Below are 18130 nucleotides of genomic sequence, written 5' to 3'. Positions count from 1 at the left end.
AGCAGAAAAAAATGTCAAGGAAATTTGTGTTTTCTGGCCTACAGGCTACCATGCTACAAGCAAAAATTTTATGTACACTACAAGCAAATGAACTTACTAATTCATGCATTAATTTTCTTACGATTAAGTGAAAGCCTTGGTATTGACTTGGACACCAAAGACAGTATATAGCAGAAATAAGGCATATAGATTTGCTCATGTAACTAAGGTGGTGTTCTATTTGGAGTCTTTCTTTAAGCCATTTTTTTTCCACAGATAGGACTGTTTTCTTGAGAGGGAAGACAGATAAAAGTATAAAAGCCATTTTATGAAATGGCTTGAAATCTTTATGCATTATGAGACTGAACATGACTTCCCTTTACACTAGGCCCAGTCACTTCTCTATCCTTTTACTACGCAGACTGACAAGCTTTTCATGATACAACGTTTTAGCATACAATAGATATAACAACCTAGAACTAAACTTAAGTTGGTACTCTGTTTTAAGAAAGCATATCTATTTTTGTGTGCTAGATTCCAAAAGCAGAAGCAGTTTCAAAATACTTATTCAAACTTATCTTGGCTATTTTTTGCTACCTAAGAAAAGTATCAATTCTCTTGTCTGAATTATTAATAATCAATATTCTTGCCCATCTATGTATTCCCTCTCTTTTTCTCTTCTTCTGTCGTCACCTGCGATGATTTCTATTTTATTAATTTGCACACTAGGTTAACTTTTTTTTTAATAGACTTCAAGTTAGCATTTTTGTCTGGTAACTCAAGACTTACTAACAAGAACACTTTGCACCAACAAGTTTCACAAACATGAGTTCAATACAAAAGAGAAAAAAAGCATAAAGCATACATTTGGACAAACTCTATAGGTCCTCTCTTGCCATTTATAAAAGATGATGAGAAATAAACAAAATTTTTCTAATCACTTCAAAGAATCTTCTTCTGCCCCTTATTAGCAACAACTAAATCACTTGTTGACAACCTTCTACAGGAGCATGTCTTAAAATGATCTTCTTAAAAAAAAGATCTTAAAAAATTCTAAGCAGAAAAAAGAACAATTTTGAAACACTACATTTAAATTGTTATCCATTCTGTTCTTCATTTGCAACTTTTTTTTTATATTTCCCCTTATCTCTTCAAATCAGTTGTCTCATTCTGTAAGCATTCAACAGTAACCAGAAATTCTTCAGTTAAAATTGATTAAAATGTCTCATTATGACATTTCAAACAACATGACACTTCTGGAAAAGTGTGGGAAGAAAGCACATGAAAAGTTGGTTCAACTAGCAGAGAACTATTTACAAGAAATTATTCAATGCTTCTAAGTGAAATAAAAAAATGAAGGAAAAACATACACTAGTGTCGTTTCGTAGCCTGTTGGCACTGACTATACCTGTAGAGAATAGTACCATACTACAGCACAGCACCTACTACATGCCACACTGAGGACTGCAAATTTACATATAAACTATTATTCTGAAAGTGTCTGTGTACAAAGATCTTTACAGCTGAAATTAAGGCCGTTTAATGCAACAAGACTGTTCATCTGACAGTAACTTCTGCATTGCTTCCGCAATGAAGACTTATTAGATATGAAAACATAAATGCCATAAAATGGCATGAATCTATGTCAAAGGCAAGAAATAATAGATATTCTTAATTCTTCCCGATTCATGAAATCCAGAGAAATAAATACATTTTAGTGAACTGATTTGTAATGTCATTGACAAGTTCACGCATATGTGCAGACTTATATATTGAAACGTAGGAATTTTAAAGGCTTACCAGTGCACTACCACTGCGGAGTCTCTCAGCTATAAATTCATCCATGAGGTCAGGAACATTTGTATTGCTACTGCCAATATCACTATCAATAGGGTGCAGTTTTTGACTCATGTCCTCTCTATTAGCTAAAAGCAAATGAACAACTGTATATAGTAAAGAACACATCAAGACGTTTTCAAAACAGAAGGTAACAAATGAAAAAACCTGCTAATTAACAGAAATAAAAAAATCAAAATGGCCAAACATGCATTTTAAAAATTTCCCTCTTTTAAAGCAGATTCTACTTTAAGAATTAGTACGGCTTCTTCTTCCCACTAAGCAGGGGTTAGTCGATTTCCAGTACCACCTTTAAGAGCAAGAAGCTTATAGGTAAGCACTACTCAAAGTTGTTAATGCTTGCTTTCAGGATACAGCATATATTCTTCCTCCATATCACGACAAGTAAGTAATAAATCCTAAAAATTTTGTATGATTCCTACAGGGTCCTTCTTCATTGCATTGCTAATGAAGAGCAATGTAGTGGAAAAAGTAAACTAGGCTGTAGTATGTACTAATGACAAATGTCAATGTGGCACTGTATACAGTTAGTATAAATAGTGCGAAGAAAATGTTATGTAATAAAATAACATGCTAGTACATGGAATGAAAAGTCAAACTCTGGATGCTCAATGGTTATGAACAATTAATTAAGTTCACTCATTTATCAGTGTTATATTTTTGATATAACTATACTGTTCATATTTGACTGTGGCTGTTACACCTGACTTCATGATCTTCACCTTTAAAGTCTTCAAGTTATTCCAGTTCATGTTTTCTCTGTAAGAATTTTTCTCTCAGTGTCATCTCTCATGAGATCACAGTGTAGTTCATACTAATCACGAGGCTCTGTTAAATGCTACAGATTTCAAACAAAAGGTACTTCTAAAATTAGCGCTTTCTAAATATCTCTTTTTCAGAAGTCTAGATTCTGCAGAGCAGCAAATGGCTTGAGACCCATGACAGTCACGCTCTCAAAGTGCTGTGCTTACAAAGACTGCCCTCAGGTGGCATTAACATCTCGATGCAGGATGCATTACAGAACCCTCTGTTAATCATGCCAGCATAACAATGGGAAAAAAGAAAACCTACATTACTGCTGAAAGTTAATTTATTGTTCATTTAAGACTACGTGAACTGAGACAATGGATATTAGGGTGACAGCCTTCTTTTTTGATCAGTCCATAGAGGTCTCATAGTTAGCAGGAGAAAGACTATCATGAGACCTTCATGAACATCCATGATTCCAAGAAAAAAGAAAGCAATGAAAGATGTTGCAAAGATGTAACTGCATCCATTTTGATGAATGAATACAGAAAGGCCTACAGCGTGTTTTGAAAAAGACTCAAACAAAACCTTATGATTAGACTCACAGAGAACTGTCATAATGAAATCATTCCAGTAATAGATTTCTGTTCCAGACCATTTTTTAAGAGTTATCTAAACTGACCTCCAAATGTAAATTTGAGGGGCTTTTTTGTTTTGGAGGAGGAAAAGGAGGAAGAGGAGGAGGAGGAGGAAGAAGAAAACACACTAAATGAACCAGAAATACAATTGGCTTAACCTAGCTGGTCAAGAGCCAGGCGATTCTGACAAGCAAGCTACGCTCGGAGTGGAATAGCACATTCTGATAAAATATACATATGCCAATCATTCAGTAGGCTGAATTTTAAGGCTCTGCATGGTGGATGAAAATTCAAAACTCTCAAGGCTTAATCCTTTATTAGGTCATTTACTGTCTCTTCCTCTTCCCTAACCTGATGGTCTTCAGCAGCAAAGAGGTTCAACTAAATATCTTGAAAAGGGAAATTAGTAATTTAAAGTACGTAAAAGTAACTTATGCTGGGAGAAAAATCAGCTGGCTGTAGGCGCATGCATAACCAAACAGGGAAAGCAGTGATCATCCCAAAGCCTTTTGATTGCTATCAGAGCTTGCTTCAGTTGCATTAAGCCAAACTGGTGCTGCCTTTCTCCTTTTGCGCTCTGCACACTGTTAGTGCTCACCTGCAGCTTTCCTTCCAAAATAGCCCATTACATGACTGTACAGATCCCTCAGTGGAGCCTCTGCTGGCATTCTGTTCTGCCTCTGTGGGGAAACATTTGCCTTCGGCTTCGAAAGAGCATGTACAACAGTTTTATAAACACCACCCAGGGAGCCCTGCTGTTGTGCTGACTCCTGACCTGATGCTCTAAAGGCACTACGATTATGGAACTGATTAACTGCAATACCTTCTTTTTGCAACATGGCTGCTTGAGTTTCTGTAGATTCCTTAATTTGCTTGCTGCCCGCTGAAGCAGCATTGATCGCATCTAGAGGTCTATATATTCCAGGTCTAACCAGCTCTGTGACAGATGATGAGCTGGTGCTTGCACTGGTACTGCTGTTGCTGCTACTACTACTGCTACTACTGAAGCCACCAAGTTTACGAAGTCTTGCTTTCCAAGCGGCCTCTTTGCTCTCAAGAGGGTTGTAAAACTGAACCGATTCTGTAGATGGCCTAAAAGTAACATGAACACTATTTCTTTTTTTAGTCGTTATTTTCATGATTTTGGCCCTATGAGTTACAGTTTCAGATATACTCCTTTTAGTTGGTGACAGTTTGCTTGTGCCTGTGATGTGAGGCATTTGAGGGTTAACTTGTGCTTTAGGAAGAATTTTCTTTGCATGCATAACACGTGAGTTGGTTACTTTTTCATTTAACTGGGCACTTTTATGCTTTTCAGCTACCGCTGCTTCCACAACTACATCTACATCGGCTTCAGTGGCTGCTTGCCTGTACAGGTATCTCTTCCCTTCTTTGCTGCTAGGACTACTTGACCCATGATCAAACACGCTTTCATATTGTTGATCAATATTTAACTGCCTGGCTTTATCGAGTGCTTGATTTCTTGTAAAAATGTCTACTTGAGTAGGTGCAATATTACTTATAAAGCCACTTTGGTTTTGTTCTAGGTGCAGCTCTGCGTTACTGGCTCTTTCTGTAACAATGATGCTATTCGTGCATTGACCAGTCTGATCTCTATTTTCTAATCCATCCAGCGGTAATCTATCATTCCTATTTACTGATGTATCAACTTCGTGAGCAGAAGCCTCACATTTATCTATCTCAAAGTTACCGCAAAGTTCTTCTTTTTCTTTAAGATATTCTCTCAGAGAGGAAAGGAGATCATCTTCACCTTCAAGGTCAACATATTGGCTTTGTTCAAAGGCTGTGTTTGCAAATTCTACCGGCCCTATTAAATGACAAAGATGGTCATAAATACTATCCCCAACTTCCAAGGAGGACTCTCTGCTATTTGTATCAGTGATATGGCTTTCAGTGGATTTATGCATTGAAGAGGTCTCAGTGGAACTCTGTAAGCTTGGAGCATGATGGGATGAACTGTCAATGACAGGAACTGCACCTTTGGCTCGTTCAACTGCGAATGGTTCCAGGATGTCAGAGGTGCTGCTGCTTCGTGGCAGTGGCTGTTCCTCATTTAATGCACCAAAAACTTCACTTGGAGCATCCTCACTCTGTGAAAAATGTCTGACTCGAGGTGGACGTGGAAGAATTTGAGCATCATCAATGTCTGTAGGAAAAAAGTATATGTAACATGCACTAAAATTTACATACAGAGACAATATTTATTTACCACTACATCCTAATTACGTGACTTTAAGAGCCAGGAAAGTCCAGAGCCTTCTTTTCTTAAGTACAACAAAAATACTTTTTCCAGTACTAGAGTGTTAAAAACACACGCACATAATATCCAGTACAGAATGTAATATAAATGAGTTAGACCATCAGAACACAGTTTTAAATGTTAACATGCATGAGAACAAACAGTGAGACCATGGAACGTTTGGAAATACAGTTAAAGCTAGGGCTGTGCCAATAAGTTCAATAATTCAACCAATATTATTCCAGCTACCTTGTTCAGGAAATGGTTACCTGGAATACAAATTGGTTTCACAGTAGTACCCTTCAAGGAATTTACATCTTCAGAAAAATGCACAACTCCAAAGAGAACCAGTAAGCTTTCTGGGAAATTAGAATTGTCTATTGAAGTGGCAAACTATTGCTTTTTCATAACATGTATGAATATACATAAATTACTGAAATATCAGAAAGAATACTATCATGCAATATGACTATTACGGTATATGTAATACAGTGTATACCCAAAGACTAAAGCTTTTAAATGACAGGGAAGAGCTGGCCCTGTACAGAAAAGATGACTATACGTAATGGATAAAGATATACCCTTTTTCCCTAAAAGGATGTTTTATCTCTCATCTTCAAAATGTGAAACTAAATACTTAATGGAGGCTTACCTCCCTCTCTTCTTCTTCCAGTTTTACTCAAGCAAATGTGACATTTATGAGAATTACCAAATTAAGGACTCTGCTACTGAAAAACACCCTGCAACCTCAAAACAGTTAACATTAGAGTAAAACCACTTCTGTTTATGAAACGACCAGAACATTTGTTGTGACCATTTAAATTAGTGATTCTTTGTCTCTCTGAAGACTGCTAATATGTTAGCATCAGTACAAATCATAGTTAACTGTAATGAAAGCTGCAGTTCCAACATGGATCACCTAGGAATTGTACGGAAGTATCTTCAGCTCACTTCACATCATACACCACAATAAAGGAGCTTCACACTCCTCTTCAGATTTCCTGATATGTTGGTTATACGAACACTACATACTATCAAATCACCAGTGTAGGCAAGACTAAGTCTCTCTTACAGACAATTCAACTAATCGCAAGAATTCATGCTATCCCTTGCAGTCTTTTTATAGACACTTGAACAGTAAGGTAAGTAACAGACTTCTCAATTTTCTGTTGGTTTCTTTTTGATAGAATCCTTTATTCCCCAGATTTATTTTTTACTACCTACCACTTAAAAAGTTGTAGATATGTTTTTAAAGTCAGGAATAACAATAAAGAGCTTAACACCAAGAGTTATTTGCCACAATAAACAGACTTACCTTGTTGTTCTATCTGGAGGGTTTATCTTCAGAACTGCAATGGTGAATTTACTTAAAATCAGCACAAAATTTAAGCCCCTTTCCCTCCCCTAAATCTGATGTGTTACTGCCAAAATAAAGAAATTACGTTGAATGAATTTAAAAATATTTCATATTATTACTTCATGGATCTCTATACCTATTTCAGTAATATTTAATAATGATAATCTGAAGTCACCTTAAAAACCTGTTTTAAAGTGCTCACTTTTCTGAGAATGTTAGAGCTGGAGCTGAATTTTCTCATATTTTCCTTCTGAGCAAAGTATATAAACTGGAGGCAAGAGATACATCTGTACTTAACTAAAAGTATGTGTTGGAAAATGATGAAAAGTGGTATTTCCATGCTCAATTTTTCAGAGAAGTTAAAATTTGAAAGCTAAAGTTTGGCCTGATACAAAGTTTACTAACTGTAAAGAAGCTATTAGACAGGAAATAGAGGTGTCTGTATTGGAAAAAGAGAGTAGACATCCAAGCTATTTCAGAAAATAAACATGAACTGAAAATCACCATGTAAGGCAGAATTTATTGTCCCTTTCCTCTCTCTTCAGCTTTGATAAGCAACAAATTTCTCATTATTGTTCTTGTTCAGCTTATTCCTAACGACATGAATTAACACCTTCTGAAATGAATGGTGTCTCTCTCTAGTTGGAGCTGTTATTTCAAACTCTCTATTGACTTAGGCAGAGATTAACACAGGCTATGCTTATATAGCCTCAAAGCTATTTCTTACAGCTGCAAAGAAAGGACCATAGGACTCAGTCAGAAATATGTATGACAGTGTTATGTATGTAACTATGATACACCGATCTCATCTTGAGCCCTCAATATGCATCTTTCATACCTTTTATAAACTCAAGCTTACCTAAAGCAGCCGCCTAAGGATTGCACACCGTGCATGCATGCAGTGATAATGATTTTCTAGGATGTTAAAAATTACTGGAGAACTCCAAATGCATGCCAAGCAGCTCCACAGATTGAAATAAATTCAGCTAGATTTATTTCAATGTTGATCCAGTATTAGTTTTAGGTGCTCATGTATGCATGACTAGCACATACAAGTACACAAACATTTTCAAACAAACATGTAGTGCTTGTGCCAATAGAGATTTCTTTTTTGTAGAACAGAGGAAGAAATTAAGGAAACGACAAGTATACTGCTATTGAAATATCAGCACTAAAAATACAGACAATGTTTAAAAACCCAAAGAAACAGCTCCTTCACAACCAGGGCTCACCTTTGCACACAGGTATACAGTCAAACTGGGACAGCATCAATTCCTAAGGAGTTTTCATTAACTACATTGCAATTGTGCGCCAGAAGGCTGTGTATCTAACACACAGCACGTACTTAGAAGAAATGCTGGCCTGGTTCCTAGTATGTTACAGTGAGGAAGAGATTGAAATTGGTAGCTCTAGCCAATCTCACCCAATCACAACTTTCCTTAAATCAACCTTACCTCTCCTTTTTCTGCTAAAAGGCAGAAAGGAGGTTTTTCAGCATCAAGTGTGGAGATAGGTAAGCTAAAATACAAGCTCATGGAGAGACACATTCTGGCAAGGCAGAATGAGTGCAAGTAGAAGATTCCCATGTAATGTTGAGACAGGATTATATTTCATCATGGAAAGTTAGTTCAGAAAGTGGAGGAAAAAAAATAACGTTTTGCTTCTCAGCTTTCATTTCAATTCTTTTATAAGAACACACTCATTGTGTGAGTTTCAGGTATTAAAGAATAATTACAGCCATACTGACATTACAATTATGATTTCTTTATATTTCATCTTAATGATTACTTACTGATTAGGAAGCAAGGTTGTAAAGGGCTAATACACATCTCCCTTTCATGTTAATATTTCCTTTGATTCTTTTAGTCCCAGTGGACAAGGAAGTCTCCCATCTGCAATTCATTAGTCTGCTGTTGTGGTCCATTGCTTCTAGGAATCTTGCCTACATCTCACCGACACTTTTTTTCATGAGTGGTCTTGTACTTGAATATGCTCAACACTTTCCAGGAATGAATGGTTATTTTGCTAGTTATCCTGTAAACGTGCAAGACTGGATTTCCTATGATTCTAACAGGTTAAAAGAAAGGCTCTTTGAAATATTGCAGATTTGCAACAACTGCACTATACCAAATCACTTTCCTAAGTAAATACGTTAAAGCATAAATCTCCACTTCCACTTTCTGGATCCTATTTGAAAAGTTGCAAATATTCTGCACACCGAAATATAGCATAACTTAGAAACTACATGAAGGAATTACAGTCTCAAGAAAAGCATCCTCTACGAGGCTAGATGACAAGATGTCAATATTGAGCTTTTCCAATAAGTTTTGTTAACCTACTGACTGATCTTCAAGCAGAAACATCATGTCTCAATAAATAACTAATTATAGTGGGGCGTTCTGCCTTACTCTTGAAAATTTATATACTGTACTATACATAAGGTAAAGGTTTCCCATAAATGCTTTCTTTTGGACTACCTGTCAAGATTCCCCAGTGTTCAGTGAGTCAATCTTTCAATGAGGAGTTTCACAGCTAAAAAGGACCTGAATACTACTTCAGAAAACTTAACATTAGGGCACCCTATTCATTTGAAATATCCTCTCCTTCAAGTTATGTTGGATCTGAAAGTCAGTTTGGATAATGGACATTCATATAATCATGAAATAAGAGGAAGGGCTGTCACAGCTAGCTAAACATCATTCATTACCTAAAGCATGCTTATGATAGAAACAATTTGATTACTTTCCAAATTACATGCTGTATATCTAGACACAGAAGGCTTTCGGATACAAATATATTTACTGTAAGAAGAAAAGGCAAGGAAAAGTATAAAGCTCCATATTTTTAAAAAAAAAAAAAAAAAAGGAAGAGAGAGAGTGCAATTAAAAAAAAAAAAATCAGAAAATTAAAAGAGCAAAGTGCTCTCTGATCCAGTGGATAGTTTTTCCTTTACTCTGCTACTTCCCCATCAACACTGTAACAGCTTGCTTCCTTCACTAGAACTTTTTAGTCTTCTGTCAATATTCAAGATTCTTGGGCACAATTGTGAAGCTGCTTCAACACCCATCTGTTTGAGAAGACACCAAATCCAGGAAGTGCCTAGGACTTTCTATGTTAGAAATGCAAAGGTCTGTAAAATTATTTCACTTTTAAGGACTACATTGGTCGTGCAGTTTTTCTATCAGATGAGTATCAGCAGAAAGGATAAGAGCAAGAGAACCATCAGGTTTGGGACACGTTAGAAGTAAGATGCAAGCCAGGACTTTTCAGAAACACGGATGATAAAATTGACTGCAAAAGCACTTTTGCCTTCTTTAGGACAGGATAATTAAGTATCAGTGACTATATGACAAAATAATACTTCGATATGAAAGCTCATTCCCTTCTGCAGGTGCTTTTAAGATCTTCATTAAGAATTGACTATTTCCAACAATGTTATGGCCAGGTAAGACATATTTCCTAATAGGGTTTTTTATAGGAATGATACATGAAAAACCTATCTTCTGTGTTCTAATAATTTATATCTCAGAAGAGATATCCTTTGCACTTACACATTTAGTAATTTACTACATATAATTTGTATTTTATTATTCTTTATTTGTGGTGTCAAGATTTGCGTTAAAATACTTTATAATTTTTTACTGTGAAAATCTGGTCTCTCTAGAGTGGGTTCCTTGAAGTTCCCTGACTCTCTATTTATGTCTTCAGATTGAATACTAAGGCACCAAGTTTCTGTTTCACAACAAGACAACTTAATTTTGGACACATAACAAAATACAATTATGAAAATACAGTTCTTGATACTTCTTGAGTAACAAAGGCAGGCAGGAGAGACAGAAAAAAACCCCACTCCCAAAAAAACCGTATCTTCCTTAGAGAAATTTTGCCATTAAGTCCTTATATTTATACATAGTTTTGACTCTATATACAGTCCTCCTGCTGTACTTTTTTTTTTTCCACTCAGGGAGACAAAGGCATAATGTGATTGTCAGCCTTAACACACCACTAATTTACACCTATGTAATAGGTGGAACGCAGGAAAAAGAAATAAACCCATTATTTGTAAACTTTCATGCATGCATTTTTAAAATATGTGCTAATTCTAATCACTGAACCTATTTGTTCAAAGAAAATTATCCAAAGAAAGCTACTGTCAAACTTCTAGCCAACCACCCTGCTGGACCAAACATGATGTTGAGGAAAGCTACAACTCTGTAAAAAAATGGATCATTTGGAAAATACCACCAAAACACAGCACCTCAGAATTCCAAACTTTATAGATTTGTAAATGTTTTTATATATTAATGAAAAACAGGTATACTGTAAAACATATTATATGATACCATATCCTTCAGACATTCTTCTTTCATGGGAGCTAAAGTATAACATTATCATTCATGACACTGAATTAAAACATTTACATAGAAAGATGTAAATGGCAAATCAAAGTAAAATTAAGTTTTTCCTTTCCCTCCCGCACTCATCACAAATAAAAACTTTAGATTAATTGTACTCTCTGGTATACAGATGCTATATTACTGTTTACCAATAAATTGAAAAAGCAAGAGATTTCTCCAATTTTCACTTTTATGATAGTAAACATTGGCACAGCACTAACTTCTAACAGTTCCAGAATGAATTGCAAAATAGCATGGTATTTTACATAGCTCAAAAATATTCATTCTTAATCTCTTCCCCTCTCCCCCCATCCCCCAAGTACTTTTACTTTGAAAAATTTAATGATTTAGCGGAATTTGAAAGCAGAAGGTTTAAAAAAGTGATAAAGGGGGTGCAGAAATTAGCAGAGGTGGCACTACCTGAAAGCTCATCAGAAAGGGGAGTGAGAACAATATCAGGCAAGAAGGGTTTGGAAGTATGGATCAGAACAGGAGCACTTTTAGCACTGCGTATATAGGCCGATGGCAGAGCACATTCACCAATGGATCGGCTTCTCATGGCTTTAAAAAGGAAAAGAAAGAAGTGGGGAAGGAAAAAAGAAGAGTGACTATAATGAAAGGCTTGTGTCACAGAAAAAAGCAGCAACAGAGAAAACAAAGATAAAAAGGAAGAAAATTCAAAAATTAAAACATTTCAGCACGGCAGATATTGGCAGAGCTGTAAGAAAGAAAAAAATCAGTGGACACATAAGACATTTTGAGTTTTTAACTTTTATGTAAAGCAGCAACAATGCCTTTATTATGACGATTACAGAGATTTTGCATTCAAAATCAAGAAACCGATTAAGACTTTTTTTCCCACTGCATCAGGGGTTGAAAAATCAAAGTCACTCCACAAGCACTCAGAACTTGAAATTTTTTAACAGAAAAAGCAACTTACACTACATTTGCATTTTTCTAGTTTCCTTTGGTTTACTCCTGAAAAACCATCTCTGAATTTTACATATACCCATACTCTTGAATTTATGATTCTCCAAAAGAGATTCAAAAGCATAAGGAAAAAATGACCAGTTCTGCGTGGAGAAATTCGCAATACAACTTGTTATAGTTCCAAATTAAAAATGAAGTGACTGAAGTGAAATGGTTTGACAACAAAAAGCATTAAACTGTCTCTTAACCATAGGGTCTGGCTTTTAATCAATACTGGATAAATCTTGCTAAACTGATCCTAATTTACCTTTTCGTATTTCACATCCTGCCAACAGTCCTACGGAATGGAAAACTTACATGAGAATTGTGGCATCAGGATCAAGGTTATATCTGCAGCTTTTCTAACAGATTTAAAATTAATCTTTATGACATCTGTTTTCCTTTGTCAGAGTTAAGACATAGCAGGAACTGATACTGCATTCACTCTCAAAGCACACTTGAAGTTCTTCAAAAAGTAATGTTCATTGTTTCAAGCAGTTTCCTTTTCAAACTGTTGCAAATTTGGTAACTTGTTTTAAAATAGTTGCTGATAAACTTCTTTTAAGGAAACTTCAGTGCATCTTACATAAATATTGTCAGTACAATATTTAATATGTCTTTGATCTTTTCTGCGTATATTTTCAAAACAACATGGAATATAGACTTAGAATCTTAGTGCTCCTGATCTGTATGGGAATCAGAAGTACATAAATGGAGTGCAGTGAAAGTTGAGCACATCACACTTCTAAATCAGGTTAAATTGTCCCTAACAGCAACATGCAGATAACTTGAATAGGTCAATGTACATAGAGCCGAAAACACATTTGACAAATGCAGCACAACTTAAGTGGAGTCTTAACACCAGTTTGAAAAAACAATTCAGAAAGACAGACATTTTAAGACTGAAGCCATTCTCTGTTAAACTTAGTTTATAAGACAGAAACAAATTTAAAAAAAAAAAAAAAAAGGGGGCAATTATGTGTAAGGCTTTAACATGTCTGTAAGAGATATAATAATAAGATTCAGGATACAGTGATCGATGCATTACATTCATCATTGTGCATCTTAAAATTAATGTAGGCAAGAGAAAAAATAACAAGCTATGTAGTAAATCTTAAGGGTCTTTTCCAACCTAAATGATACTACAATTCTAAATAAAGCAAGCTTTTGAGATCAGATACTGTGTTGACTATAAATCTTAACATAAAGCGTCTCTTGTAATTTGACTGGATCTCTTCCACCATGTTACATTGATACTAGCAAGGGGGGGGGGCAGAACCCATTTAAAATTTGGAAGGTGGAAATTTTATGGAAACTTTTTAAGGAAAAATTGTAGTGTATTATTATTGAAAGCAAAATTAGCTTTGAGATCCTGTAAAAGGAAAATGTGATCTCAGTGAATACTTATTTTAAATAAAATCTGTCACATTCATTGAAGTAGTTAAGTAGATACAGACTTAATTAATACCAGAATGTAGACTAGTTATTTAACAGTTTATAACCTTCCACTGCTGTCTATAGACAAAAGCAGAACAATAGGTTACTAAATTCTTTATTTTTTGTAGGACTAGAATCTGCTGCCTAAGTCACAAATTCTGTACCTAGCCCTACAGAAGATTTTTCAACCCATATGCATATCAAGTTTGAAGGCCCTTTTCCAAAAATTACTTTACATAAGTTCAGGCTAAAAATGTACACACTGCATATCAGAAAAGCTGTGATTTTTATTTGAGTAACACACACATAACACACAAATTTGGTGCAGCAATAAATGTGTGCTGGCATGAGGATGGCTCAAGAACAGAGGTGCACAAATGTACACAAAATGTGTACAACACAAAACAGATGAAGAAGAAACCCAGCTTTTTCTTACCATAAAATATTCAACATGCACATCCCCCCTACTCAGATATAAAGAGTATATTACTCACAGTCAAAGGAAATACACTACATATCAGATATCATGCAACATATCTGAGGTCTGACTCAGTTCCAGACTTAGTTTGTGGAGCTAATGTTAAACTGAAAGAGAAGATCTGAGCAGCAAAATGTTCTATAGAAAATTTTACTTGTTGTGACTATAAACCAGTTTTTTTTATTATGTGACCTTGTGTTAACTGGCACAGATTAAGAAGCATCCCAACAGCTCTCTTAGCAGACCTGAGAGACAATAACAAGCAACTGTTTGCAGACAGTTAAGACATAAGCTTTTGTAATATATTCTTCATTAGTATTTTAAAAAACTGAACAGTTTGGGATTCTGGCTCTGGCAACTCCTTTTGGGCTTTTCATCTTTTAAAATCACCCTACTAATGCTGTGATGCTTGTCCACAGATGGTGTTCTACACTATGAATGGAGCTGAAATTTTAAGTGGTGACAGTAATACAAACTTGGCTTATTAATATCAAATATGTAAGATAATTGGAGGAAAGGAACAAAACCATGGAAGCTGAAGTACAGTGAAACTAAAATCAGATTAGTTTGCTGCTAACCAGGTCAATATATAGCTTGATTAGGATAAATTTCAGTCATTTTAGGGCTAACATCATATAAATAGCCATTTTTCAAATAGCAGCAAAACAAAACCATTAATAAATTGACCGAACAACATAAGCTTCTGACAGAATATCTGAAATATTAACAATTTGGGAAGGAGAAATTTTAACATAAGCTTTACCTTGTTAAGATAATTAAGATTCAAAACAAAAACACCGCAACAGTTAATCGCAGACTATCTACAGAGAAGTAGAAATTACATATAAAGTATCTGTGATGCATAAGAAAAACTTTAGTCAAGTGCTGTCAAGCATGAGATACAGGAAAAAGCTGTGTAGCATTTGAATGCATGAAAAAGACAGGAAATTTTGGAGTAGTGACTTTATTTTCTCACGTGTTCGTACTGCTTATAGAACAATTAACTCTCTCACGCCCCCAACAGCCTTATAAGAAAACAATTTTTTTAAATGGACAATTTTGAAGAATATTCAAGTAAAACCTTTGGCTAAATAACCTCTGCAACTTAAAAAAAATTGCAAATTAATTTCCAAAAAAAATTTTTTTTTAAAAGAAAGAAAATGTTAATTTCTGAAACACAATTTTACATTCAACTGCCAATACGCATCCCCAGTTTCTAAAACTGTCAGAATGTACCTGCTTCCAATAAGTATCAGTGAAGCAACACCACACAATGCCTGAAGCCACTACTACTACAGAGATAGTAAAATAGCAAGAGATAATCCTTAAAAGTTTCTTCTTTTAAATGAAACGTAAAACCAGCTTAATTTTCCTTCACATAAGGAATAGCACTGAGATCATCAAGATGAGACAACAAGAGTAAAGAAATTTGTAGTCCAGTTCATGTTAAGATATTCTAAGCAAATCATACAAACATAAATGAGTCTTCTTTTGAGTGATCCACCTAAAGCACTGTTTAGCATCACTCATTTCTAACACAGGAAGTGCAAGTAATGAAGTTGAGAAATCGATGACTTCAGAAATGGAGAACTGCATAAACCTGTGCCAATCTCTCATTAATGCAAGATTCAGACAACACATTTTATAAACTATGCAGACATATACGTATTTGTCACACTTTTCTTTGCACAGCTGGAAAATACTCAGCCTATTTTTTTGCACAATTTATGAAAACACACACTTTAAAAGCCTTCTATTACCCACCTATCCATACCATTGCTCAAACCATTCCCAATTTTTTATCTTTCATATACACAGAACAGTATTATTTTTCCAACTCAGCTTAGGCATGTGATCAAACTTACTTGCAGTAACTGTGATTCTAGTAACCACAAGCTATTCAGCTACTCTCTAAGCGCATAAGGCTGCATAATTTACACATTTAACCCATTATTATAGATAATATACTTTGTGGAGAGAAGTTATCCACATTGCTAAAAAAGTCAGTTATTAATTCCTTACCCTTTCTCAAATGTCACTTATATTAGCTTTTACAGATACGTACCAACTGTTTTCTGCCGTACTATGCTTCTTGCCTTTTCTGTTCCTGGAGACCCAGTGGTTGTAGCACTGCGCTGTCTCATTGGTGCTTGTCCAGGCTGATCACGGCTCCAGCCTCTAGAAAAGGACTTATCAACGGAAGATTTTGGGAATTCATGCCCAACTCCTGCAAAAATAGAATTGCAAATCTATTCACTTCTATTCTGGTATCATCAGATATTTGTAGCTCTGCTCTTTCCAAGAGTTTTAAAGCTGGATAGAATAAATTATGTTACCAAAGCAAGCATGATTTCAAAAGCTAAACAGCTCATTACTGGTTTTTAAATATATAAGCCTACTCACAGCCAACATTAACACTGAGGGATACTCAAACTTTTTCAGAAGTGTTGGTGTTATTAAACTATTGTGCTTTTTTTTCCTGATGGATCAAGTGCAAAACCACAAGGAAATTGGGTTTACAAAGGTTGTAGCCTCATAAAATAATGTAACTAGAGAAATTTTTCATTTGTCTGTTCCTGTTAGAGAAGACACACAAAATGATACATTACAGACTACTAATATTGCGGGTTTTTTCCCAAATAATCCCTGACATTTGAGGAACATGAAATAAAGATGACAAAATATTTTAATACAAAATGCAAAAGCAAAAAAAATGGGATGATGGGCTCAGAGAACAAGGCTCTTTAGAAATTCACAAAAAAATACTATACTAAAATTAAGAAAAGATGGACCAAATTCAGATTTGACATTTATATTGAAGTAAAGCTCATATGAGAAGCTATCAAAACCAACTCTCTAAAAAAAAAAAAGTGAACTAAAGACTATTTGCAATGTATTTTCTTATCCACATCGAATCATTGAATAGTTTGGGTTGGAAGGGACATTAAAGATCATGTAGTTCCACCCCCCCACCCCCGCCATGGGTAGGGACACCTTCCACTAGACCAGGTTGCTCAAAGCCCCATCCAACCCGGCCTTGAACATTCCAGGGATGGGGCATCCACAGCCTCTCTGGGCAACCCGTTACAGTGCCTCCCCACCCTCACAGTGAAGAACTTCTTCCTTACATCTAATCTAAATCTACCCTCTTCCAGTTTAAAGCCATTACCCTTTGTCCTATCACCTTGTAAAAAGGTCCCTCTCCAGCTTTCTTGAAGGCCCCCCTTAGGTACTGAAAGGCTGCTCTAAGATCTCCCCGGAGCCTTCTCTGCTCCAGGCTGAACAACCCCAACTCTCTCAGCTTGTCTTCATAGGAGAGGTGTTCTAGCCTGCTGATCATCTTTGTGGCCCTCCTCTGGACTTGCTCCAACAGGCCCATGTCCTTCTTATGTTGGGGGCCCCAGAGCTGAACACAGCACTCCAGGTGGGGTCTCACGAGAGCAGAGCAGAGGGGCAGAATCACCTCCCTTAACCTGCTGGTCACGCTTCTTTTGATGTGGCCCAGGATACAGTTGGCTTTCTGGGCTGCAAACGCACATTGCCGGGTCACGTTGAGCTTCTCGTGAACCAACACCCCCAAGTCCTTCTCCTCAGGCCTGCTCTCAATTGAACTCATGTAAACAAAAATTATACTTGATAAACAATTACAATCATTAAAAGGGCATCTTCTTGGAAAGTGAGCACTAGTACAACATGTTCATTATTATTAGCTAATGAACAGGGCCAAAGAAATTGGCATAATTTGTATGGTATTTATTTCTTCCAAAGCTGGATTTAACTCTGCAACTCACATATAACAACAGAGGCTTTCTCTGGAACTCTATTACTGAAGGCTAACACGAACTCTTCTCATGTGGCTCTGTATGGGTGATACAGATGATTCAGAATGGTTTTTAAGCCTATATTCAAATAACTATACACATTCTTATCTGACATCAGACTTCTCTCTCTTTTTTTTTTCTTTTTTTCTAAACCACAAGAAAAAGAAGATATATAGTATAGGAAAACAAA

At 35.8% G+C, this 18130-nt stretch overlaps 1 protein-coding gene across 8 annotated transcripts in view; it reads right to left on the bottom strand.

Moving 5' to 3' along the window:
• Positions 1-18130, bottom strand: part of RALGAPA1 (Ral GTPase activating protein catalytic subunit alpha 1) — a 134330-nt gene that overhangs the window by 80131 nt on the left and 36069 nt on the right. For 3 of the 8 annotated variants that reach the window (XM_049825469.1, XM_049825470.1, XM_049825472.1), the window contains exons 16-18: positions 16185-16346; positions 5221-5388; positions 1780-1904 (exon numbers count right to left, since the gene is read on the bottom strand). In XM_049825469.1, coding sequence (XP_049681426.1) covers positions 1780-1904; positions 5221-5388; positions 16185-16346 — 455 coding nt within the window. Of the gene's footprint in view, positions 1-1779; positions 1923-3819; positions 5389-11655; positions 11797-16184; positions 16347-18130 lie in introns of all 8 variants that reach the window. The other 5 variants (XM_049825467.1, XM_049825468.1, XM_049825465.1 and 2 more) reach the window with 4 other exon arrangements.

The sequence above is a fragment of the Accipiter gentilis genome, chromosome 22 (genome assembly GCF_929443795.1).
Source record: "Accipiter gentilis chromosome 22, bAccGen1.1, whole genome shotgun sequence".
In the NCBI taxonomy this organism is placed as follows: domain Eukaryota; kingdom Metazoa; phylum Chordata; class Aves; order Accipitriformes; family Accipitridae; genus Astur; species Astur gentilis.
Note: the sequence above shows the minus strand (reverse complement) of the source record. Positions and strands in the feature narration are given on the sequence as shown.